The following is a 25,032-nucleotide window of genomic DNA, read 5'->3' as shown; positions in this document are numbered from 1 at the left end:
AGAAATGCTGGCAACCGAGTCGATAGACATAATCGGAAGCTGGATGCAAGGGGTGAAATTGCAAATAGCCCAACATAAGACGGAAGTGCTGGTGGTCAGCAACTGCAAGGCAGCTCAATCAGCGGAGATTGTTGTGGGAGAGCACACGATAGCCTCGAAGCGATAGTTGAAACACCTAGGTGTATGGATTGACGATCGGCTAAATTTCAACTACCACGTCGACTACACTTGCGAAAAGGCGGGCAAAGCGATTAACGCACTGGCCAGAATTATGCCAAACAACTCTGGTCCAAACAGCAGCAAAAGACGCGTGTTAGCCAGCGTATCCTCTTCTATACTGAGATACGGTGGACCTGCTTGGATAGCAGCGCTAAAAACCCAGCGGAATAAGAAGAGATTGAACAGTACGTATCGGCTCATGGCAATGCGGGTCGTGAGCGCGTACAGAACTATTTCTTCGGAAGCGGTCTGCGTCATAGCCGGAATGATTCCCATGTATATCATTTTGGCAGAAGACAACGAATGTTATAAGCGGAAGGGTGCCACAGGAATTCGAAAAGCTATGAGAGCGGAGTCAATGGCAAAATAGCAGCTAGAGTGGAACTCCGCGACTAACGGAAGATGGACGCATAGCCTAATACCGGTACTCTCAGCCTGGGTGAACAGGAAGCACGGAGAAGTGAACTTCTATCTGACGCAATTTCTTTCGGGACACGGTTGCTTCAGACAGTATTTACATCGATTCGGGCATGCAAGGTCACCCTTCTGTCCGGAGTGCGGAGATGTTGAAGAAACACCCGAGCATGTGGTCTTTGTATGCCCCAGATTTGAAGCGGTGCGCGAGGATATGTTCGCTCTAAACGTAGACAACATTGTTGAGAAAATGTGTCTAGATGAGGGCACTTGGAACGTCGTCAATAGATCGATTGCAAGAATTCTGGTTGAGCTGCAGCGAAAATAGAGGGCAGATCAGCAAGTCGGTAACGCCTAGCTTCGAAAGAGGGGTGATTAGCATATAGAGGACAAGGTGGCCCATTGAATGGACGTCTCTAGGCCGCATATGACACACAGATCAAAAGCAACGCGATTCTGGACGCGGTAAAACCCTAGACGGACTCATATGTGTGGGGGATGGGATCTTCCCCAAAATAGTCCCTGTACCTAGATGAACAATATTCAGTGTGGAAATGGAAGAAATCCTGCGATGGTGACTGTGCGGGGTGCGCGTTATGTTGGAGGGCACTTCCTTATCAGGTCACGTCTCGACAGGAGGAGAAATCCCGCTACGGAGGCCATGTGCGTGCTGTTGGAAGGTACCCGATTGGGCTCACGTCTCGACGGGTAAAGTTCCTGTGAATGCGGTCGCGATGCTAGCTACACTTCCGTAAAGAAATCCTGCGAGGGTGGCCGTGAAGAGATGGACGTTAAGTTGGTCGCCATCTCAGCATCGGTGCACGTCTCGACAGGTAGCGGAGTAGTGCATAGGCACGCCCTCCTCCCGAAGTAATACCTAGCGGTGGTCCCGAGAGGGTTTTGGGGCCAGGAGCAGTGAGGTTTTTAGTGGGTTAGAGTCCCACACCGTGCCACGTGATGCAGTGCATCATCAGTGTGCCAGGCATTGAGCTTTTCCTCACGGTAAAAAAAAAAACATACATACATACATACATACATACATACATACATACATACATGCATACATACATACATACATGCATACATACATACACACATACATACATACATACATACACATACATTGAATACAATCGACCCTTGATTAATTTATTTCGATTTTATACATTTTAACGGTTTAATATACGGCGCTGAAGTGTTAAAGTTTGAATAACTTTTGAATCAATCGTCCGATTTCCAGTAACTTGGTTTCGTTTTATAGATCTCAACAGTAACTTTCAAATAATACTAAATTGTAGGATGTTTCCTTTTGAATTAATGCTTATATGCAACAAAAAGCAGTTTTAAATACACTTTTTCCACATTTCTTTATGTAACTTTCAAACCACAAGCCCATTCGTCATGAAATCTTGAAGTTAAGGTTTTGAAAGACTCCCCTTTCATATGCAATCAATTTTGTTCAAATCGGTTAAGGGACCTATGAGATAATGAAGTCCCATATTTTTCGTATTTTTATACATAACTTTTGAACTAAAAGTCCGATCAGTATGAAATTAAATAGCGAACAATGGGACACCTAGACCTTTCATTTGACACTAAGGTCATTAAAATCGGCCCAGCCATCTCCAAGAAATGTTGGCTCAATCAAAAGCGTTCCACACACACACACACACACACACACACACACACACACACACACACACAGAAAATGCTCGGTTTTCGAAACTGAGTCGAATGGTATATGCCATTCGTCCCACTAGGCTTTCTTTCGATTTTCGGTTTTTCGAGTGATTCCTATACCTTTATACTATATTTTCATATAGCAGAAAGGCAAAAAGCCCATAACGGTTCAGACATTATCCAAAAGTGTCTAAAAATGGTTGAAAACTAATGGAAAAATGATACAAAATTGTTTCAATACCTTATCACAAAATGCTTTAAAAATAGTATGAAAATGACTAAAAAATGATCCAAAACTCATCGAAAAATAGTCCAAAAACTATAAAAAATGGTCCAAAATCGGTTTGAAAAATTATACAAAAACCAAAACTAATAGAAAACTGATACAAATATGTCCCAAAAGTTATCCGAAAGTGATCTAACAACTATCCGGAAATTATCCTGGTGGAATTGATGACTGATGGAAAAATGATGCAAATAAAGATCTATAAATGGTCCAGAAATGATGCAAAAACAATTTATAAATAATCCCAAAACGTCTCAAAAAGGGTCCAGAAACTATCTAAAATGGCGAGTGACCCTCTGGGCTAAAACCACAATAAAAAACTATCGAAAAACGATCCAGAAAAGATACAAAAAATCATCCAAAAAATATCAAGAAAGGTCCACAAACAGTTAAACAATTATCCAAAAAGGGTCTGAAATTGGTCCAAAATTGATACGGGAATGAAACAAAAAGCATCCAAAATTGTTCCTTAAAACGACCACAAATTATCAAAAATGTTTTAAGATCGGTCCAAAAATGGTTCATAAATTATCCAACAGTGATCCAAAAAAGCCCGAAAATTATCAAAAATAGTCTAAAAACGGTCCAAAACGGATCTAAAACGTTCCAATAGTCGTTCAAAAATGATCCTAAAATGATACAAAAATATCTCGAAAGAGGTTAAACCGGGTGGCAACTACCTGGGAAAACCTGGAATTGTCAGGGAATTTGAAATTACCTTGAAAAACCTGGAATAATCACGGAGTTTTTAACAAAATCAGGGAATTTTTTAAACAACCCCAATGATCGATTCATTGAGTAGTCAAGAACACTTAGAAATAGCTAAAGAAGTACGGCACACAAGCGATAGATTGGGTTATTGATAATTAGCTCAGTGTTTTGCAAAGGGCCTTATTCTGCGAGGCAAGTGAAGTGATATTACAAATTTAGTTTGCACTCACTTTGCGCGTTTCGTTTGGCGTTACTCAAGTCGAATCGAATGACATTGAAGTTTCAGGACGGACATTTTGCGGCATGTGACACAATTCGCAGAACATCGAAGTAAATGCCAGTGGTATGCAAAGTGAAAAAGCCGTGCTGGTCAGAAAGTAGAACAGCCACCAGTCATAAAGCGAAATTAAAAATTAGCTCAATTAAACTGCTTTTTTGCATGGTTTGTGGCTCGAAGAACGATAATTAAACATACGAACATTTCCGCGTGGCTGGCAGGAAAAGCACCACGGCGGGTTCGAGGGCTAGCTCTAATGGGCACTAAAACTCCGCTTGCGCCTGAGTTTGCGAATAAACTTGCGCGGGAAAAAGAACAGACGAGGAACTCACGGGAGGAGTGTAATTTGCTGGTCGGAAGAATAAGAGAAAGTGATTGAAGAATTCGCCTAGGGAAATAGAGTAGGTGGGGAAATTTTTCTCAATATCTCGTAGATTTATAAACAATTCAAATATCAATGATCGTAACACATTTTCAGTTAAAATTATATCGCAATATGAAACCTAGAATTTTTTTTAAACACCGGGGAAAACCTGGAACATTCAGGGAATTTGGTTTTTCATATCCAGTTGCCACCCTGTTAAAAAATGATGGTCCAGTGGTCCAGACAGAGGTGCAAAACCATTGGTGCAAAAGTGATTCAAAAATAATCCAAAACTGGTCAAAAATGATCCAAAACGGCCACAATAATGGTCCAAAAATAACCCAAAGATGGTCTAAAAACGATTCAAAAATGTACCAAAAATGCTCCAAAATTGGTTTAAAAAAAGTGATCCAAAAATTGTCCAAAAATGGTTATCAAATATGGTCCAAAAACGGTTCAAAAATAATGCAGAAATCCAATGACCAGAAGTGGTCCATAAACTATCCAACAATTGGATCATTGATCCAGATATAATATTAAAATCATCTAAAAATGTCTTATGAGAGAATAAATATGTTTTTCTCTCTTATAAGAAACATAAAAATTAACATGATCAGTATAAGTTGATATCAAAATGATAAAAGTTGTAAAAGTCATATCAAATGTCAAAAATATCAAAAATAAAAAAATAATCTATACCTATAAAGAAGGATTTCTGTCTGTCTGTCTGTCTGTCTGTCTGTCTGTCTGTCTGTCTGTCTGTCCGTATGTTCCTTATAGAATCGAAAACTACTTAACCAATCGGCATGAAAATATGCATGTAGAGGTTTTTTGGGGCCAGGAAAGGTTTTAGTGATGGTTAGAAACCCCTCCCCCCACTAAGAAGGGGGGCTCCCATACAAATGAAACACAAATTTCTGCATAACTCGACAACTAATCAAGCAAATAGCACAAAATTTGCCATGTGGGTGTTTTCGGTGACAAGAATTTATTCTATGGTAAATTGAGACCCCTCCCCTCTTTATAAGGGGAATTATAACTCCTCTCCTCTTTAAAAGGGGGGGCTTCCATACAAATTTCCTCATAACTCGAGAACTAATCAAGCAAATGGAACCAAATTTGGCATGTGAAGGTTTTCGAGGGCAAGAATATTTTCTATAGCAAATTGGGACCCCTCCCCACTTAAGAGGGGGGGCTCCTGTACCAAAGAAACACAATTTTCCTCATAACTCGAGAAGTAATTAAGCAAATAGAACCAAATTTGGCATGTGGGTGTTTTTGGAGACAAAAATTTTTTCTATGATGACTTGGGACCCCTCCCCGTTTTAGGAGGGGGGGATCCTATACACATGAAATACAAATTTCCTCATAACTGAAGAACTAATCAAGCAAATGGAACAAAATTTGGCATGTGAAAGTTTTCGAGGGCAAGAATATTTTCTATGGTGAATAAGGACCCCTCCCTACTTTAAAAGGGGGGGCTCCTATACAAACGAAATACAAATTACCTCATAACTCGAGAACTAATCAAGCAAATGAAACAAAATTTGGCACGTGGGTGTTTTTGGAGACAAAATTTTTTTCTATGATGAATTGGGACCCCTCCCCACTTTAGGAAGGGGGGCTCCTATACAAATGAAATGCAAATTTCCTCATAACTCGAGAATTAATCAAGCAAATGGAACCAAATTTGGCATGTGAAAGTTTTCTAGGGCATGAATATTTTCTATGGTGAATTAGAACCCCTCCCCACTTTAAGAGGGGGGGCTCCTATACAAACGAAATACAAATTTCCTCATAACTTGAGAACTAATCAAGCAACTGGAACCAAATTTGACACGTGGGTGTTTTTGGAGACAAAAATTTTTTCAATGATGAACTGGGACCCCTCCTCACTTTAGGAGGAGGGGGCTCCTATACAAATGAAATACAAATTTCCACATAACTCGAGAGCTAATCAAGCAAATGAAACCAAATTTGGCATGTGAAAGTTTTCGAGGGCAAGAATATTTTCTATGGTGAATTGGGACCCCTCCCAACTTTAAGAGGGGGGGCTCCTATACAAACGAAATACAAATTTCCTCATAACTCGAAAACTAATCAAGCATATGGAACCAAATTTGGCACGTGGGTGTTTTTGGAGACAAAATTTTTTTCTATGATGAATTGGGACCCCTACCCACTTTAGGAGGGGGGGCTCCTATACAAATGAAATTCAAATTTCCTCATAACTCGAGAACTAATCAAGCAATTAGAACCAACTTTGGCATGTGGAGGTTTCTGGAGGAAAAAATATTTTCTATGGTGAATTAGGACCCCTCTCAACTTTAAGAGGGGGTGCTTCTACACAAATTAAATACAAATTTCCTCATAATTCGAGAACTAATCAAGCAAATGGAACCATATTTGGCATGTGGGTGTTTTTGGAGGCAACCATTTTGTCTATGGTGAATTAGGACCCCTTACCTTTTTAAGAGGGGGGGCTCTCATACAAACGAAATACAAATTTCCTCATAACTCTAGAACTAATCAAGCAAATGGAACCAAATTTATCATGTGGGTGTTTTTGTAGGCAAAAATATTTTCTATGGTATATTTTCTATGGATTTCCCCACTTTAAGACGAGGGGGGGGCTCCTATACAAATAAAAAACAAATTTCCTCATAACTCGAGAACTAATCAAGCAAATGAAACCAAATTTGACATGTAAGTGGGTTTGGACGCAAAATTTTTTTCTATGATGAATTGGGACCCCTACCCACTTTAGGAGGGGGGGCTCCCATACAAATGAAATTCAAATTTCCTTATAACTTGAGAACTAATCAAGCAAATGGAACCAAATTTGGCATGTGGGAGATTTTGGAGTCTTGAATTTATTTTACGATAGTTAGAGACCTCTCACCCCTGTGGTAGGGGGATATGGACTCTCATACAAATAAAACAGAAATTTTTGCGAAACTCAAAAACTAATCGAACTCGAGAAATTCGAGACTCTTCCATAAAACATTAGTCAATACAAGACCACAAAAACTATCTATAGTAACACTAGATCATTCAGGACGAGACGGTCGCGAGTGTTGCCGGTGACCCGCCGTCGGAAGCGCCGCCCACTGGGGGGCTTGCAAAACTCGAGATTGTGACAAAGATGATCCGAGATTCATGATTTATGTACAACACAGGTTAATTTGTGGCAATACGAAGTTTGTCGGGTCAGCTAGTAAAAATATATAAATGCAAAATATCAAAAAAATTCCAAAAACCGTCTTATCTTATCTTCTCTAAAAATGGTCTAAAATGACCCAAAAAGTTCCAAAAAAAAGTTCAAAATTTTACTAAAAATGATACAGAATAGTTTAACTGATGTAAAAAAGTAGTAGTAGGTAGTAGGGGAAAGCCACCATCACTTCAAGGACTTGCCAGTGTATGTAGGTAGAATTACAGTAGATCCAAATTTATCAAGTTATCAAATGAATTTCACACTAATGCTGTTACAGAAGGGCCAGAAGGGATTGGGCGGACCCACAAGCAGAGGCAGTTGTGCGCATTCCAGGGTTATAAGAGTCGCCTTTCAACATTAGGATCCTTCCATGTAATAATCAATTTCGCTGTACCAACTTTAACCCACGTGATGATTTGTTTGTGAGAATTGAGAACTGCCATATTTGCTTTAGAACTTAAGGATTCAGGTTGGCAATCCACTCCATCATCATCAATAATAATACTATTAATAATATGATATTAAGATGAAATGTTGTATATATGGGTAAAAATAGAACAATCTCACCAGCAGTCCTTCGAAGGGAATAGTGCTGCGTCCTTTGAGTTTCCATAAGTGCTTTTAATAATTAATTTAATTTTTTCTTCTGGTATCTATGTGCAGTATTAAAACTAGTTTTGGCCAAAGTTTTCACTATATAGCATAAGGTGCTTCATAAGTTCAATTGCTGACACATGCAATCTGCAGTTTAACTGATGTAAAAAAAATACAAAAATGTCCCAAAAGCTATCAAAAAATGGTCTAAAACTCATGGTAAAATGATTCAAAAATGTCCCTAGAGCTGGCTTGCTTTTTTGCCTTTTTGCTCATCCTAACCACACAGAGACACAGAGCATTATGCTTTAGTATTTTGTTCACTCGTTTGATCTGCTTCCGAATGATGCCTGAATACTGTTTTGTCTTACAACCACTCTTCTTGCGCAGAAGGAGCACAGCTACAAGCAGAGCTGTAAGCTTTTCTTGCACACTGGGGGTATTCCGGCCGGAAAAGAAAGATGAATTCCAATTGACGCTCATTCGGGGGCAGAACAAAACAGCAAAGCACTGCAAAAGAAAAAAAAAACTTCTCTGCTATTTGGAGAATGTAACATACGACACAGACAGACAGAGAGAGAGATAAATTCAAAAAATGATCCAAAAATGATGATGATGATGACGACGGAGACAACGATGAAGTTCCGAAACTGAGTCGAACGGCACTAGACACTCGGCCGGATGGGTAATTCGGTTTTCCGAGCGATTACCATACCTTTATACTATATATTTATATAGTAGAAAGGCAAAACCAAAAATTTTCCAAAAATCTTCATTAAACAAATAAGAAAGAAAAGATAAAACCCAACTGATGCTCATTCGGGGGCAGAGTAAAGAAGCAAAGCACTGCACAAGAAAAAAAATTTCACTTTTCGCGGAAGGTCACAGCCGACAGAGATAGATAGATAGATAGATAGATAGATAGATAGATAGATAGATAGATAGATAGATAGATAGATAGATAGATAGATAGATAGATAGATAGATAGATAGATAGATAGATAGATAGATAGATAGATAGATAGATAGATAGATAGATAGATAGATAGATAGATAGATAGATAGATAGATAGATAGATAGATAGATAGATAGATAGATAGATAGATAGATAGATAGATAGATAGATAGATAGATAGATAGATAGATAGATAGATAGATAGATAGATAGATAGATAGATAGATAGATAGATAGATAGATAGATAGATAGATAGATAGATAGATAGATAGATAGATAGATAGATAGATAGATAGATAGATAGATAGATAGATAGATAGATAGATAGATAGATAGATAGATAGATAGATAGATAGATAGATAGATAGATAGATAGATAGATAGATAGATAGATAGATAGATAGATAGATAGATAGATAGATAGATAGATAGATAGATAGATAGATAGATAGATAGATAGATAGATAGATAGATAGATAGATAGATAGATAGATAGATAGATAGATAGATAGATAGATAGATAGATAGATAGATAGATAGATAGATAGATAGATAGATAGATAGATAGATAGATAGATAGATAGATAGATAGATAGATAGATAGATAGATAGATAGATAGATAGATAGATAGATAGATAGATAGATAGATAGATAGATAGATAGATAGATAGATAGATAGATAGATAGATAGATAGATAGATAGATAGATAGATAGATAGATAGATAGATAGATAGATAGATAGATAGATAGATAGATAGATAGATAGATAGATAGATAGATAGATAGATAGATAGATAGATAGATAGATAGATAGATAGATAGATAGATAGATAGATAGATAGATAGATAGATAGATAGATAGATAGATAGATAGATAGATAGATAGATAGATAGATAGATAGATAGATAGATAGATAGATAGATAGATAGATAGATAGATAGATAGATAGATAGATAGATAGATAGATAGATAGATAGATAGATAGATAGATAGATAGATAGATAGATAGATAGATAGATAGATAGATAGATAGATAGATAGATAGATAGATAGATAGATAGATAGATAGATAGATAGATAGATAGATAGATAGATAGATAGATAGATAGATAGATAGATAGATAGATAGATAGATAGATAGATAGATAGATAGATAGATAGATAGATAGATAGATAGATAGATAGATAGATAGATAGATAGATAGATAGATAGATAGATAGATAGATAGATAGATAGATAGATAGATAGATAGATAGATAGATAGATAGATAGATAGATAGATAGATAGATAGATAGATAGATAGATAGATAGATAGATAGATAGATAGATAGATAGATAGATAGATAGATAGATAGATAGATAGATAGATAGATAGATAGATAGATAGATAGATAGATAGATAGATAGATAGATAGATAGATAGATAGATAGATAGATAGATAGATAGATAGATAGATAGATAGATAGATAGATAGATAGATAGATAGATAGATAGATAGATAGATAGATAGATAGATAGATAGATAGATAGATAGATAGATAGATAGATAGATAGATAGATAGATAGATAGATAGATAGATAGATAGATAGATAGATAGATAGATAGATAGATAGATAGATAGATAGATAGATAGATAGATAGATAGATAGATAGATAGATAGATAGAGAGAGAGAGAGAGAGAGAGAGAGAGAGAGAGAGAGAGAGCAGATCAATTCACCTTCAGCGCTTTGCCAGTAAAATTCTGAGAATTAAGATTATTTTTAGAGCATGGGATAAGCTTGAAATAATAAAACAATGATTCAAAATCGATCTAAAAGCTATCCAAAAATTGCCCAAAACTGATGAAAAAATTATCTAAAGATGATCGAAAAATGATCCCAAAAAATGACCTATAAATGGTCCAAAAACTATCCAAAAAAGCCCAGAAACGGCTCAAAGATTAACTAAAAAGGGTCTAAAACTGATCCAAAACTGACAGAAAACTGTCCCAAAAATGGTACAATTTTAATGGAAAAAATAACATAAAAACGTCCTAAAAGGTTATAAGAAATTGTGATTCTAACGATTAGAAAATGTCCCAAAAATGTCTAAAAATTATCAAAAATAATCCAAATAGTCTAAAAAAAATCAGCCCAAAAATAATCCAAAAATTAGACACTTTCAACCTGATGGAAAACGTTCCAAAAATGTCTTAAAAATCATAAAAATAGTCCAAAATCGGTCTAAAAATCATGCAAAAATTGTCCAAAACTGATACAAAAATCATTTAATCAATGCCATCATATCTCAAAAATATTCCAAAAACTTTCCAAAAATTATCCAGAAATAATGCAAACAAAAATATCAATAAATGGTTCAAAAATATTTAAAAAAAGCCCAAAAATGGTCCAAAGATTATCCAAAAAAATTGTACAAAAATGTCTCAAAACTTTATCAGTAAATGATCCAAAAATAGAAAAAATATATATTTAAAAATGCTACAAAAATCATCGAAAAATAGTCCAAAAACTATCAAAAATGGTCCAAAATTGGTCCAAAAATTATACAAAAATGGTCCAAAATTAATTAAAAAGTGGTACAAAAATGTCTTAAAAGTTATTCAAAAATTGGACACCAAAAAAAGATCCATAAATGGTCCGAAAATACTGCCAAAATCATTCAAAAATGATCCAAAACTGTCCAAAAACTATCTAAAATGATGAATGATCCTTTGGGGCTAACCACAATAAAAAAAAATATTCGAAAGGATCCAAAAATAAGCCAAAAAAGATACAAAAATCATTCAAAAATATCCCAAAAACGTCTAAAAATTAATAAAAATGTCCAAAACATATCATGAAAAACTGATCCAAAACTAGACTCTCTGTTAACCTGATAGAAAAAGTATCCAAAAATGATTTAAACATTATCACAATAGTCTAATAATAATACAAAAACTATACAAAAATCATCCAAAAATGGTCCAAAACTGATGGAAAAATAAAACAAAAATGTCCCAAAAGTTATCAAAAAATGATACAAAATCATCCAAAACTGTTCAAAAATGGTCAAAAAATTATCAAAACTGGTCCAAAAATTAATTCAAAATGGTCCAAAACTAAGTGAAAGTGATACAAAAATGATCCAAAAATAGTTTAAAAATTTTCCCAAAATGTTCGAAAAGGGTGCATAAATTATCAAAAATAGGTTCAAAAATGATCCAAAAACTGCCAAAACTGATGGAAAAATAATACAAAAATGTCCCAAAAGTTATCCGAAAATCATCCAAATTGTCCCAAACCTAGTTTAAAAATGATCAAAAATAGTCCAAAAATAATCCAAAAATTATACAAAAATTATCTAAAAATATTTTAAAAATGCTGCAAAATGGTAGAAAAACTGTCAAAAAATGATGCAAAAATTACCCAAAAATGGTTCAAAAATCATCCAAAAATTGTTCAAAATGGAGAGAAAAATAACTCAACGAAGCAATTCGTCGCAACGAATGAAATGTTGGAAGACGTCACAGGTCACTGTTTGTATAACTGTCTCTACTAATGAACTTCTTTCTAGAAAATGCTTATTTTATTTCCATGTTAAAATCAACATCGAATCGGCTTACCACAGCTAAAGTAGCACGCGATGGCACCGCCCTCCGGGTATTGAATTCTCTCTACAGCAATTCCAACCTGTCCACTTCGCTTAGCAATTACCTCCACTAGAAAGACAATCCCACTCAGCGTCAACAGCACTCCGTAAAGCTCAAACGCCCCTGCCAAATGGCCCACGGAGAGTGGCTTAGTGAGCGCCGTCATCTTTGTGCGTCGCAAGAAATCGTAATTGCCATACCTGGACGCCCACAACTGCATCAATCCGGTAGTCCTAAGCTTTTTGATCTCCTGGTCGAAAATTCGTTTCAACAGCGAATGCTTCGGATAGTAAATTACCATCGGAAAGGTGCAGACAACCTCGCGGGTGATTTGTATGAAATCTTCCGGTGGATAGACTTGATTGTGAAAGGCTACGCTGTCAACAAGCGTCAGCAATGCTCCGTCCAATTCTTCTCGTCCAATCTGTTCCATCTTCTCGACGGTCGCGGAATATTGATGCGAAAAGAAACGTATTCTGCCAAAAATCAAGTTTTAATAACTGGTCGTAACCGATCTTAATCGTTGACTAACCTGTCGAAAACCCTTGGGTAGTTCACGAAGTACTGCAAATCTATATCCAGCATGTAGAAATACAGGCCTTCGCGCTGAATTGCATCGATTGTCGACGGAGCGGAGAAGTTCTTCGGAGCCTGCAGATACTTGTACAGTGAGCCTTGATAAGCGGTTCGAACAACTAGTGTACACAATGTCCACAGCATCAACAAGGTTCGAGCAAAGTTTCTTGTCGGACACCTAACTGAGGAACCACCGAAAAGAACGCTAAGCAAATTTAACGTAGGCGTTCGAATGTTTAGTCCGAAAACGAAGTCTTGTACTCGACTTTTCTGTACTTTCACGAAAGCAATGGTGATCAGAGCACCCACCAGAAATCCGCAAACCACATACCAGGTCCCGGCAGATAAGGGTAGAAAGAGTTTCTCGAAAGCGGAATACTGCCTTCCGGAGGGGACAGCAAAAATCAAATCCGTAGTGAAATGGAACGTTCCAGGTGACAGCAGTGTCATCCTTTTCTCGGTTAACCCCAGTGAGCTGATCCCAAAGTCGACGCTCCCATCCAGCAGTAATTTCATCAGCCCGGTGTTGTTACCATCCTCGCCGAGTTGACCCCACTGATCGTTTTCCGGAGGTGACACAATCGTGAGCGTAAAGTTCAACCGCTTCGATATGGTATTGATTAGGTTCCCCTCAATGCCACGTAAGTACGCGTGACCTTGAGCATCCTTTGCGATCATAATGAACGGTGGATTCTCGAAAGTTCCAATGCGCAACGGACATCCGTAGAGCTGTGGTAGTCGCGATCGAAATAACCTATCCTTCTGCCAGTCGAGGAGAACCGGCTGAACGAAACCACACACATTTTGATCGTACGGAAAGAAGGAGTACAACTGAACGCCGTTCGATTCGCTGATCACAAAGATAAACACATAGAGAATCTGTTTGTGCCAGAAGTTCTCCAATATATGCTGAAGCAACTCGTACTGATTGCTGAATTTCTCCGAACTGTTTGGATCGAACAGTACAATCCAGAAGATGCCGGATGTATCGAACCGTTCATCCATATGGTTTAGAAACTTTCGAAGGGCGATACGTCCATCGATCAGGATCAAGCTAAGCATTACGGCCCGTTCATGGTGCGACGGTTTCGTATGACAGTGAAACTGTACTGGGAACTCTCGCTCAACGCTGCGAAGTACACCGTCTAGGCAGTCCTGCTGCTGGTGGCGGGCTCGCCGGTCCTGCGCAAAACTATCCACCAGCAGCGGAGATCGGAAGCGATCGCTTATGATTGAACCGTAGCGAACGATAGTTCGCGATACTGCTCGTACCAGTTGGAGCTCCGGGTCCGGTGGTTCTCGGTAAAGTCTGGAAGCTGCGGAAACTGCGCAGAAAATAAGAAACCAAAAACCGACGGTTTTCCACATTGTGACAGAAGTGGGGAAATGCAAATGGTTTTCAGCAGATGCGCTGAGTTTTATAGTAGGAAGGGAAAGTGATAAAAACGTAACCGCACGAGGGATAATTGCCCGCACGGGCGACACGTGCTGAATGGTTTTTCATTCTCACTTATTGCAGTAAATCAAAGTAACCTGGATTTGTAAATTTGTCTAAAATCTAGGTTAAAACCACGTCATCTGACAACCGGCAAGCCCGGATTGTGGTGTTGTGTGTCTGGAGTTTTCGGCGTGTTTTCCTTTTTCTGGAAATGAAATAAATTAAAATTAGGTATTAACGAAAGAAAATGCGTTTGGGAAATCGCTGTAAGCTGTGGAGGTGTGGTAATGGAACATTTATAAGGTAAGAAGAGAAGCGATTTTCGACAAGGTTTTTGATGGTGAGAATGCTAGTAAACTGATAATTAATATTTAAAGTATGTTAGAACCTGCTGGCTGAAAAATGATGAATCTAAATCTAAATATAAAAAGTGGAAAAGTGGTCAGATTTTGAACATTTATAGCTATTTTATTTCTCAACGGATTAATGCCGAAGCAGCGTTAACATCAAACAGCGTTGGTGCGAACGAGAAAGATGGCATTTTGAAAATCTTGTATATTTCTTAAATAACGCTGCAAGATATAGTTTTTCGAATACATCATTGTGTGTAAAATCCGTACCGGATATACCATGTCACTACAGATGAGTATTCAAAATCATCTAATAAAAGCGCACTCTCATTGAGAATTTTGCTTCGTCTTTTTTCTCTCTCCAGTGCGCTGTTTCTGCCTTAATTAGATTTTTTCATTGATCAATGAGAAATTCTTTTGTGATTCGCATAAAAAAAGAATGGGCTAGGAATGGGTATGCGAATTTCGATTGATAAATAGTTGATAAATTGATAATCGACAAGAAGGTGTAATTTCTCAGTTTTTCTAGCACAGACGATATATGGATATATGAATAGTGTGGATCAATCTTTGTACATGAAATTGTCACATTTTTGTTCTTTTTTATCACGTAAGCAGAGCAACGAGGATTCTCCACATTTGGTCTTTCTTTTTGTGAACATAATTTGATTGTTCGCATACAAATCGATTCATAATTGATGTACCAGCTCCAGGCCTAGCCCTAGCCCTAGCCCTAGCCCTAGCCCTAGCCCTAGCCCTAGCCCTAGCCCTAGCCCTAGCCCTAGCCCTAGCCCTAGCCCTAGCCCTAGCCCTAGCCCTAGCCCTAGCCCTAGCCCTAGCCCTAGCCCTAGCCCTAGCCCTAACCCTAGCCCTAGCCCTAACCCTAGCCCTAGCCCTAGCCCTAGCCCTAGCCCTAGCCCTAGCCCTAGCCCTAGCCCTAGCCCTAGCCCTAGCCCTAGCCCTAGCCCTAGCCCTAGCCCTAGCCCTAGCCCTAGCCCTAGCCCTAGCCCTAGCCCTAGCCCTAGCCCTAGCCCTAGCCCTAGCCCTGGCCCTAGCCCTAGCCCTAGCCCTAGCCCTAGCCCTAGCCCTAGCCCTAGCCCTAGCCCTAGCCCTAGCCCTAGCCCTAGCCCTAGCCCTAGCCCTAGCCCTAGCCCTAGCCCTAGCCCTAGCCCTAGCCCTAGCCCTAGCCCTAGCCCTAGCCCTAGCCCTAGCCCTAGCCCTAGCCCTAGCCCTAGCCCTAGCCCTAGCCCTAGCCCTAGCCCTAGCCCTAGCCCTAGCCCTAGCCCTAGCCCTAGCCCTAGCCCTAGCCCTAGCCCTAGCCCTAGCCCTAGCCCTAGCCCTAGCCCTAGCCCTAGCCCTAGCCCTAGCCCTAGCCCTAGCCCTAGCCCTAGCCCTAGCCCTAGCCCTAGCCCTAGCCCTAGCCCTAGCCCTAGCCCTAGCCCTAGCCCTAGCCCTAGCCCTAGCCCTAGCCCTAGCCCTAGCCCTAGCCCTAGCCCTAGCCCTAGCCCTAGCCCTAGCCCTAGCCCTAGCCCTAGCCCTAGCCCTAGCCCTAGCCCTAGCCCTAGCCCTAGCCCTAGCCCTAGCCCTAGCCCTAGCCCTAGCCCTAGCCCTAGCCCTAGCCCTAGCCCTAGCCCTAGCCCTAGCCCTAGCCCTAGCCCTAGCCCTAGCCCTAGCCCTAGCCCTAGCCCTAGCCCTAGCCCTAGCCCTAGCCCTAGCCCTAGCCCTAGCCCTAGCCCTAGCCCTAGCCCTAGCCCTAGCCCTAGCCCTAGCCCTAGCCCTAGCCCTAGCCCTAGCCCTAGCCCTAGCCCTAGCCCTAGCCCTAGCCCTAGCCCTAGCCCTAGCCCTAGCCCTAGCCCTAGCCCTAGCCCTAGCCCTAGCCCTAGCCCTAGCCCTAGCCCTAGCCCTAGCCCTAGCCCTAGCCCTAGCCCTAGCCCTAGCCCTAGCCCTAGCCCTAGCCCTAGCCCTAGCCCTCATGGTACGGGAATGGGAAATCCATCCAGCGCCAAGGCGTTAACGGTTGATCCACCCGGTGAGTTGGATAGGTGTGGTAGGGCGAGTTCTGGGCATGGCGAGTCTCCTAAAAATGCCACAGAATTCCGAAACCAGCTTGTCAATGCGATCTGACACCGCTATAAGTGTCTTGCCCCGTCTTGATGGTGCTTGTGAAGTTGATCAATTACATACAGTGAGCAAGCACATTAGGATTAACACCAGTAAGATCCTAGTTATGGTATACTGGTTAGTGAAATGCACGATTGGATTTGGCGCAAAGAAGCTGGCTTCTGAGCCATTCTACTTCTAACGCACATAGACGGTCGCGACCTCAACGCGATGCTTACACCAGACCTAGCAGAGGACTTCTGGGACACGATTTCAAAGACACGAGGTTGGCACAGGCTATGGATAGGGTCACTAATCTCTACGAGTTGGTTAAAGCGAGAAGCGACGTCCACAATGAGATTAAGCAGCAAGTAACTGGTATTCAAACTGTACTGAATGCTGCCAAAAGGGAGTACTTACACGCTGATGAACAGAGCAGCAGCTGCAGAATTAGCGCTGTCAGAACAAGCCGAGATGATAGTCGTCGGAGTACAGGTTACATCGCGGGCATTTTGTACCCTGCGCCCCGAGTAACGAGATCGTGACTCACCAGGGGACAAAGAACCTCCAGTAGACAAAAAACGTAAGGACGACCAAGAAGGAAAATAACGAAAAAACAATGACAATGACAATGACGAACTCGAAAAAGTGAGAAGCGTCGAGAGAAAAAAAGAGGCAATGCCTTAATCGTTGCTGCAACGGGTAAAACGACATATGCCGACATCCTCCGGAAAGTAAGAGCCGACCCTGAACTGAAGAAGCATGGGGGGAAGGTGATGAAGACCAGACGCACTCAGAATGGTGAAATGCTATTCGAAGTAAAGAAAACCCGTATACGGTCAGGAGCACAGCCTTCAAGGAACTCATTGAAAAAGCTCTCGGCGAGGGGGCGAACGTGACCGCCTTGTCACGGGAGCCAGTGGTCGTGTGTAGAAACCTAGACGAGGTCACAACAGCAGAAGAGCTAAGAAAGGGGCTGACGGAAAAATGCGACCTACAGGGTGTACCGATGGCCATCCGGTTAAAGGAAACGTATGCTATGAATTGAATCATCAGGCATTTCTGCGCTTAAAACAAAGTTACGAATCTGATAAAATCCGAACCAAATTGCTCACATCAATTGCGTGAGTGGTATCGTTAATCTATTTTTTCGCGTTCCGTTTTGTTTTAATTCAGTCCCATCGTTAAAGTCTGGAACTCATTTTTCACACTTCAGTCTTCTTCTAATTCTAATCTGCTTCGGTCATGCTGATCCTACTACTGCTATCTATGCTACCAACGGTTTCACCATCGATAGGTTACTCCATCGCAGCCCAGATCGAACCGTCAGAATCTGCCCTACGGGACGCCACCGTCGCTGTAATCACTCAGTTCTACGCGACCCAGTGCAACCACATCTACCTGCGGCGTCGAGCTACCAAAGCGGGCAGTGTCTTCTTTCAACGTGACCTAATCAATCAGCTCCTGATCGGGGTTGGACCAAGCGTTACCGTTCAGCTGGAAACCTACCAGGCGAAGGTCCTAAATCAATCGCGAGCAAACAATGTATTTCTGGTGGATGATTACGAAGCCTTCCGGCGCATTAGCGCCGGAATGAAGATTCGCACGTACGATTATACGGGAAACTTTCTGATCGTAGTAAGCGATTCGTCGAACAGCAGCTACCGAACGGTGCAGGAAATCATGGATGACTTGTGGTCGCACTATATTGTCAATGTTGGCGTTTTGATGACGTTTGACGATTCACCCGGCAACGCCTACTACTATACGTACTTTCCCTTCGGGAACGGTTACTGCGAACAGGTTCGTCCGTGGCTTTGGAAAATTTTCCGTGACGGACGGTGGGATGCTAGGGAATTTTATCCGGAAAAGCTGACCGACTTCCACGGGTGTCCGTTGAAACTGGCAAGCTTCGATATTCCACCGTTCATGATGCTGGAGTTTGGATCGGATGGGAGTGTGGTTAACACCGACGGGCTGGATGGGATTGTGGTGCGAGTGTTAAGCGCACGGTTGAATTTCAGCGCACAGGTGGTGGTTGTGGATCCTCCGGATTGGGGTGTTACAGCGGAGTTGGGGTTTAGCACCGGTGTGGCTCGATATGTAAGATGAATGAAACTTAAATTTGAGGAAACCAAGTGACTGATAGTTGTTCTTCCCGCAGGTGCGGGATCGTTTGGTGAACTTCACCATTGGATACTGGGCAGTGACCTACAGCAGGAACCGTTTCATGGGAAGTACTTTTCCCTACTATACCTCGCTAATGGTTATCGCCGTTCCACCTGGGGAGCCGTACAGCTCGCTGGAACAACTTTATTTGCCTTTCAAGAGCCTTATTTGGATCGTTGTCGGAACTTTCCTGGGTCTCGCCGGACTCATGATCGTGCTTATCAACCTGCAAACCTCTACGGTTCGGAACTTTGTCTTCGGTCGAGCGGTAAACACTCCAACGCTAAACACTTTCAACGTCTTCTTCGGTGGATCTTTAACTCGTCTGCCAGGTCGTAACTTCTCGCGAACTTTGCTGACGTTTTGGCTGCTCTATGGAATGATCATTCGCACCTCGTACATGGGTTCGTTGTTTAAGTTCCTGCAGTCGCAGCCGAACAAGACTGTTCCACAGTTCATACCGCAGTACACTGCCGCTGGGTACCAGATCCGGATGGCACGGAACTACAGCTATCTGTTCGAAGCCTTTCCCGGCATCGCGGCTCATCTCCAGCAGACGGGACTGCGAGAACTCTACGAAAGTGAGATAACTGAGCTGCAACATCCGACCACTCGCTACGTTCTGCTGGCACCAATCGAGGCGATCTCCCACGTAAACCGAGCGCTGACCAAGCATCAGCAGATTCTCCGAATCACCAAGGATCGTGTGTATCTGTCGAAGTTGGCAATCTACTCCCAGCGATCGGCACCGGTGCTGCAACCGTTCAGTATTCTCCTGGGCCGCCTGAACGCCGCCGGGTTGATCGATCAGTGGGCATCGCACTATCATCAGCCGGTGTTTTTGCGCAGTGACGAACATTCGGATGGTCCTCGACCGTTGCGATTCCTGCAGGTTCAGGGTAGTTTCGAACTGTGGACTGTTGGATTGGTGATCGGTGGCGCGATGTTCCTAGCGGAACGCATTGCCGGCTGGTGGAAGCAGCGATCACTGAACAACGGGAGACGAATTACTTTTATCTTGTAGACTCAAACGCTACCTGATTGGTGCTTAACTTCTATTTATTGGTGTTCTATCTAGCAATAACCTTAAAATTCTAACCTTTTTGGAAGCTAGTTCTAATCCGAACACAACCCCGCTGGCGGTCAACAGGATTCCTCCCAGTTCGTACGCGAAGAAGAGATAGTTATTGTTCAACTGTTTCGGTCTGGGTCGTCTCCTGGGTCGCCCGAAGAAGTCATAGTCTCCGTATCGAATAACCCAGAAGCTCATCAGTCCGGAAGCTTGGATGTGCCGGATTTGTTCGTCAAACTGCGGCGTCAGTATGGATTTCTTCGGATAGTAGATGGCGACCGTGAAGGTGGCAATGAACTCCGGACAGATCTGCTGGAAACCACCACGTCTTCGGTACAGATGGTTATGATAGGCGATATGGTCCAGTGCGCCCTGAACCACATCCTTATCCCGCGGGTGTCGCATCATCCATTCCAGGCGACGGATGATGTTGTTGTGCTCCTGCGGTAGATGTCGAACGCTGCAATCAACATCAGAGCAATGAGCTGTCAGAGCGACCGAAGGTCGATACCATTAAATACCTGCGAAGACGATGTGGAAAAGCCTCGTAATACCGTTCTCCCGATTCGACCACGTAGTACAGTGCACCGGTTTGGTCGATTTCTGCCAACGTCTGCGACGGCGGTAAGGTAGATTTCTTCTGAAGAAAATGATACAAGGCTGCCTGATAGCAAGTTCGCACCACCAGAGAATAAATCATCCACATAAAGAGAAGCGTCCGGGCAAAGTTACGCGTCGGCGTTAAAATCATCGCTACGCCGAAGAAAACTTGAAGTAAGTTCAGATAGGGAGAACGTACACTTCTCCCGTAGACAAAGTTCCGCACGTAATCATATCGATATTCCACCAAGGAAATCGCAACGATTGCCCCCAGAAAGAAAACGGCAATGAAGAACCAAACTTTGGTCTTGAGTGGAAGAAACAGCTTCTCGAAGGAAGTGTACCGCCGACCTCGGGGAACCGCCAGCACCAGTGCCGTGGTGTAGTGAGCGATGCCGGCTTTCAAAACCTTCGCCCTAGCTACGGATATCCCCAGACAGGAAATGCCGAAATCAACTTCCTCTCGCTGGATCATTCCCATCAAGCCGGTACTGTTCTGTTTCAGCGCATAACCCCACTGTTCGCCGTTTTTCGGTTCCACAATCGTAACGCCAAAGTTTAACTTTTTCCTCAACACGTTCAGTAAATCACCCTCAAAACCTCTCATCCTCGATGATGTCCGGTTCCCGAAGCTCTGCCTGATGGTGAAGGGTCGAGTTTCGAATGACCCCACTCTGAACCGACAGCCATGGAACGTCTTAGTTTTGTCCCCCTGTTCGGACATCTTCAGCTCAACTAAGTTAACTAAACCACAGCTTTCCTCCAGATACGGAACATAGGACCACATCCGAACTCCGCCGTCAGTGTTCCCAACCAGTACCGCATTAACAATGCGCAGTTTCCATAAGTCATCACACACACGCTGGGCAGCGGATTCGTTCAGCAAACCACTGTGCACTACCAAAACCCGTCCGGAGGTACCGTACTCCTGTGCCGTAAACTTCCGATACAACAGCTGGAAAGCTTCGTACTCATCAACGAAGAAGACATCCCTATTGCTTGGCCGTCGGTACGCTCCATGCTTTGGATGAGCTAACTGGACAACTATGACGCCGTTCAACCGCCGGAACACCTCTTCCAGCAGGTCTGCAAGCAATCGGCTACCCGCAGCGGTTGTTGCCTGTTGCCGCACCAGCGTCGGTTCAAAAGGGTCCTGGAAGGCTTTCAATAGAATAGTGACCACCGTCGTCACTAGGGAATCCATTGCTGTCTGCTGGGGAAGAATTATCGATCCTGACGATGATGGGGACACTGCTGCTGCTTGCAAAGCAAGCAGTAGTGGCACCGCCAACCTTGATTGCATGATGAATGACAATCTGTGACTTCAATCAGTGCGGGTCGGTTTTTATATGCTAGAAAATCTAAATTAGTAGGCTTTGATTTTAAAAACGGGTGTATACAAGTTAATTACGGCGGTTACCCCACCATCGCGTTTCTTTATTGCTACTCTGACACGTAATAAATTGGTAAAGAATTGTGATTTACTGCTGCCCGGCCGTGACTGCAGTGCATATCGATCGTACTTTCTCATCACTTTGAATTTTAGGCAGTTTCTCGCCAGGATGTCACTTTTTGGCATTTTGCAACATTCTTTTGCCGCTTTCACTTTTTTTAAATGTCTTTTTCTGTCTTCCCGTCGCTTTTTCGTCGTAGTATGTCGTCTTTTTGTTGCCCTTTCGTTGCAATGCCTTTTTAGCATGTTTTCATCATTTTGTAGTTGTTTTTTTTGTCTTTTCGCAAATTTTCGTCATCATTCCGTTATCTTTTCGTCGGAATTTCTTCGTTTTCGCTTTTTGTCGTGTTTTAACCTCCTTTCCATCGTTCTTTAGTTGCTTTTCCGTCATATATTTGTCTTTTTTCGTTGTTCTGTTTTGGGTTTTTTTGCTGCCTTTTCGTATTGTTACTACAAGTTTTGACGTAGGACTACGTCTTTCAGGCAGGTAGCGGGTATAGGGGGTAATTCCAAAACATCGAAAATTGCGAGCGTCACAAAAAATGAAATGTTTTGAGCGCTAATAGGCCGTATGAATAAAACAGTTTACTTTGCTGTTCCCGTTTAAATCGTATGGGAGTATTTGCTCTATATCTTTTATTCATACGGCCTAATAGCTTAGCGGTTTTCCGATCGATTTTCAATATTTTTGTACCATTCCACAGTGGCCCAAACAGCGAAATACGTGATCGTTTGATATAGCGCCGAAACGTGAAGTTTTTTGCATATAGTGTCTTTAGGGACATTTCCTGGTATAACAAGCCCCTTCTTGTGAGAGAAATCTTTGGGTGATTAATTCCCTTAAAAGTGAGATACGAAATTTATGTTCATGTACAGTTGAGATACCGGTTTGGTACCTCCGGCAAAGTTGTAGTAAATATTAATACAAACAACTTTGTCAAAGACATCATACTTGTATCTCTTGATGGAAATGGTCTATGAAGCGTTATTCGTGGACAAACCCTTCAAAACAGTTTTTAAACCCTGTGTTGACGCACCCACTATGCGATCGAAACGAGTAAGTACCGGTTTCGCCCTGTTGCACATTCGATCGCGACTGTCACTCTGACAGCGCAGCGTCTCAGAGGTAAACAAGGAAGGAAAGAAAGTTTGACAGAAGGAAAAAGTGAAAAGTCATTTCGAAGTTGAAGTTGAAAAGATACGAGCTTGCAGTAAAAGCTAAGGAAGTTTACAGTTAAAATGAATAATAAAATTAAATATTTGTGAAAATAGAGTTGTTTGAAAAGTCAGAGTTAGTGAAAGGTAGGAAAACAAATAAAGTCATATAAATATTTAAAATACAACTTAAAATTATGAAAACTATAGGACAGATAGTTGGAAGTTGGAGCAGAGAGGAGGAGAAACTAACCTATACAACAAAGAAAACTGAAAATGTAAGTTCGAAACAAATTAAAACTTATATCTAACTATCTATAAATTAAAATAAAATAATAATTATTAAATTCAAAATAATTAAATTCATTCAAGTAAACCTGCACCACGCCAAAGGGGCAAGTGGAATCCTTTGCCGCAGGTTCACCAATGAAAATATACACGTGGCCTTGCTGCAAGAGCCATGGGTAAATAAAACTAAAGTTCTAGGACTTTCAACAAAATCTGGTAAGCTACTTTATGATGACTCCGAGCCAGCACCTAGATCTGCTATTTTGGTAAGAACTAACATCAACTTTACGCCAATTACAGAGTTCATCAGAAGAGATATAGTAGCTGTACAAATAGAACTGCCAACGACGCGAGGAAAAAGCGAAATAATGGTGGCCTCAGCATACTTTCCAGGAGAATCAGAAGAAACCCCTCCTAGAGAAGTGATGGAGTTTATAGAACACTGTAAACGCAACAACAAGCAGTTCATCATTGGGTGCGACGCAAACGCCCATCATACTGTATGGGGTAGTACAGACATACACCTTAATTCTTGTTTACGGCCGTATCCTGCATTCGTACGAATAGTTTGTTTCGAACGAATCGGGAAGCGCTATTCTCATATTCGAATGAACAAAAGGAAGGGGCGTTCGAACGTTCGAATTGATTCGAACGAAAACAAGAATACAGATCGGCTTAACTTTCGAACGAATATCATTCGAACGAAAACAAGAATAAGGGTGATAAACAAAAGAGGTGAGTGCCTTTTTGAGTATATATTATCTAACAACGTTGAAATATGTAATCGAGGTAATAAACCAACTTTTATAAATGCAGTCAGGCAAGAAGTGTTAGATATTACCCTATCTAGCTCTAAACTGTCTGAAAATTTTGAAAATTGGCATGTATCTGATGAAACCTCCTTATCCGATCATAAACAAATTATATTTTATTACAACGCAGGGAATTTAGTGACGGAAACCTATAGAGACCCTAAAAGGACAAACTGGGACCTTTTTTATTCTAAACTTTTACGCGACGAAGATGCATTCAAAAGCAAAATTCAGACAGTCAACCAACTGGAAGATTGTTCGCAAATGTTTAATAATAAAATCATAGCCCTTTTTAACCAAAGTTGTCCAATAAGGACGCGAACTTCTAACAAAGACGCGCCTTGGTGGAACAAAAAACTGGAGAAGCTTCGAAAGTTAACAAGGAAGTTGTTTAACAAAGCCAAGCTAACCTCTGACTGGGACTCCTACAAGAAATCATTAACAGAGTATAACAGAGAAATAAGGAAATCGCGTAGAAGGGGATGGAGACTAATGTGCGAACGCATTGAAAACACTCCGACTGTCGCGAGAGTACAAAAACCCTTTCTAAGGACCACACAAATGGACTAGGAAGAATAAAACAAGACAATGGTACTTTTACGAATGATTCTTTAGAAACTTTGAGTGTTATGATGGAGAAACATTTCCCAGGATCGCGGACAAT

The 25,032-nt window shown here is 41.4% G+C and overlaps 3 protein-coding genes across 3 annotated transcripts; 1 reads left to right on the top strand and 2 right to left on the bottom strand.

Moving 5' to 3' along the window:
- Positions 1-12,308: 12,308 nt before the first annotated feature.
- On the bottom strand, positions 12,309-14,299 carry LOC128746456 (uncharacterized). The gene is made up of 2 exons (XM_053843504.1): positions 12,888-14,299; positions 12,309-12,831 (listed from the first exon to the last, which is right to left on the bottom strand). The coding sequence occupies exons 1-2, from the start codon at positions 14,297-14,299 to the stop codon at positions 12,309-12,311; spliced, it is 1,935 nt and encodes a 644-aa protein (XP_053699479.1).
- Positions 14,300-16,702: 2,403 nt separating this feature from the next.
- Positions 16,703-20,012, top strand: LOC128746455 (uncharacterized). The gene is made up of 3 exons (XM_053843503.1): positions 16,703-16,748; positions 18,117-18,922; positions 18,984-20,012. Exons 1-3 carry the CDS (start codon positions 16,703-16,705, stop codon positions 20,010-20,012), a joined length of 1,881 nt encoding a protein of 626 aa, XP_053699478.1.
- A 24-nt stretch (positions 20,013-20,036) lies between these two features.
- On the bottom strand, positions 20,037-21,864 carry LOC128746454 (uncharacterized). Its single transcript, XM_053843502.1, has 2 exons — positions 20,582-21,864; positions 20,037-20,520 (listed from the first exon to the last, which is right to left on the bottom strand). Exons 1-2 carry the CDS (start codon positions 21,862-21,864, stop codon positions 20,037-20,039), a joined length of 1,767 nt encoding a protein of 588 aa, XP_053699477.1.
- Between the last annotated feature and the right edge of the window lie 3,168 nt (positions 21,865-25,032).

Source organism: Sabethes cyaneus, chromosome 1 (assembly GCF_943734655.1).
Source record: "Sabethes cyaneus chromosome 1, idSabCyanKW18_F2, whole genome shotgun sequence".
NCBI classification, from domain to species: domain Eukaryota; kingdom Metazoa; phylum Arthropoda; class Insecta; order Diptera; family Culicidae; genus Sabethes; species Sabethes cyaneus.
Note: the sequence above shows the minus strand (reverse complement) of the source record. Positions and strands in the feature narration are given on the sequence as shown.

What these genes read in the sequence shown, in the direction of transcription:
- LOC128746456 (XM_053843504.1), bottom strand. Translation starts at nt 14,299, where the DNA reads ATGTGGAAAACCGTCGGTTTTTGGTTTCTTATTTTCTGCGCAGTTTCC. An exon ending in TACCCAAGGGTTTTCGACAG is followed by an intron (nt 12,832 to 12,887) that starts GTTAGTCAACGA and finishes GATTTTTGGCAG; the next exon opens with AATACGTTTCTTTTCGCATC.
- LOC128746455 (XM_053843503.1), top strand. Translation starts at nt 16,703, where the DNA reads ATGGGAAATCCATCCAGCGCCAAGGCGTTAACGGTTGATCCACCCG. An exon ending in GTTAACGGTTGATCCACCCG is followed by an intron (nt 16,749 to 18,116) that starts GTGAGTTGGATA and finishes CACCATCGATAG; the next exon opens with GTTACTCCATCGCAGCCCAG. An exon ending in GCACCGGTGTGGCTCGATAT is followed by an intron (nt 18,923 to 18,983) that starts GTAAGATGAATG and finishes TTCTTCCCGCAG; the next exon opens with GTGCGGGATCGTTTGGTGAA.
- LOC128746454 (XM_053843502.1), bottom strand. Translation starts at nt 21,864, where the DNA reads ATGGATTCCCTAGTGACGACGGTGGTCACTATTCTATTGAAAGCCTTC. An exon ending in TTTCCACATCGTCTTCGCAG is followed by an intron (nt 20,521 to 20,581) that starts GTATTTAATGGT and finishes TGTTGATTGCAG; the next exon opens with CGTTCGACATCTACCGCAGG.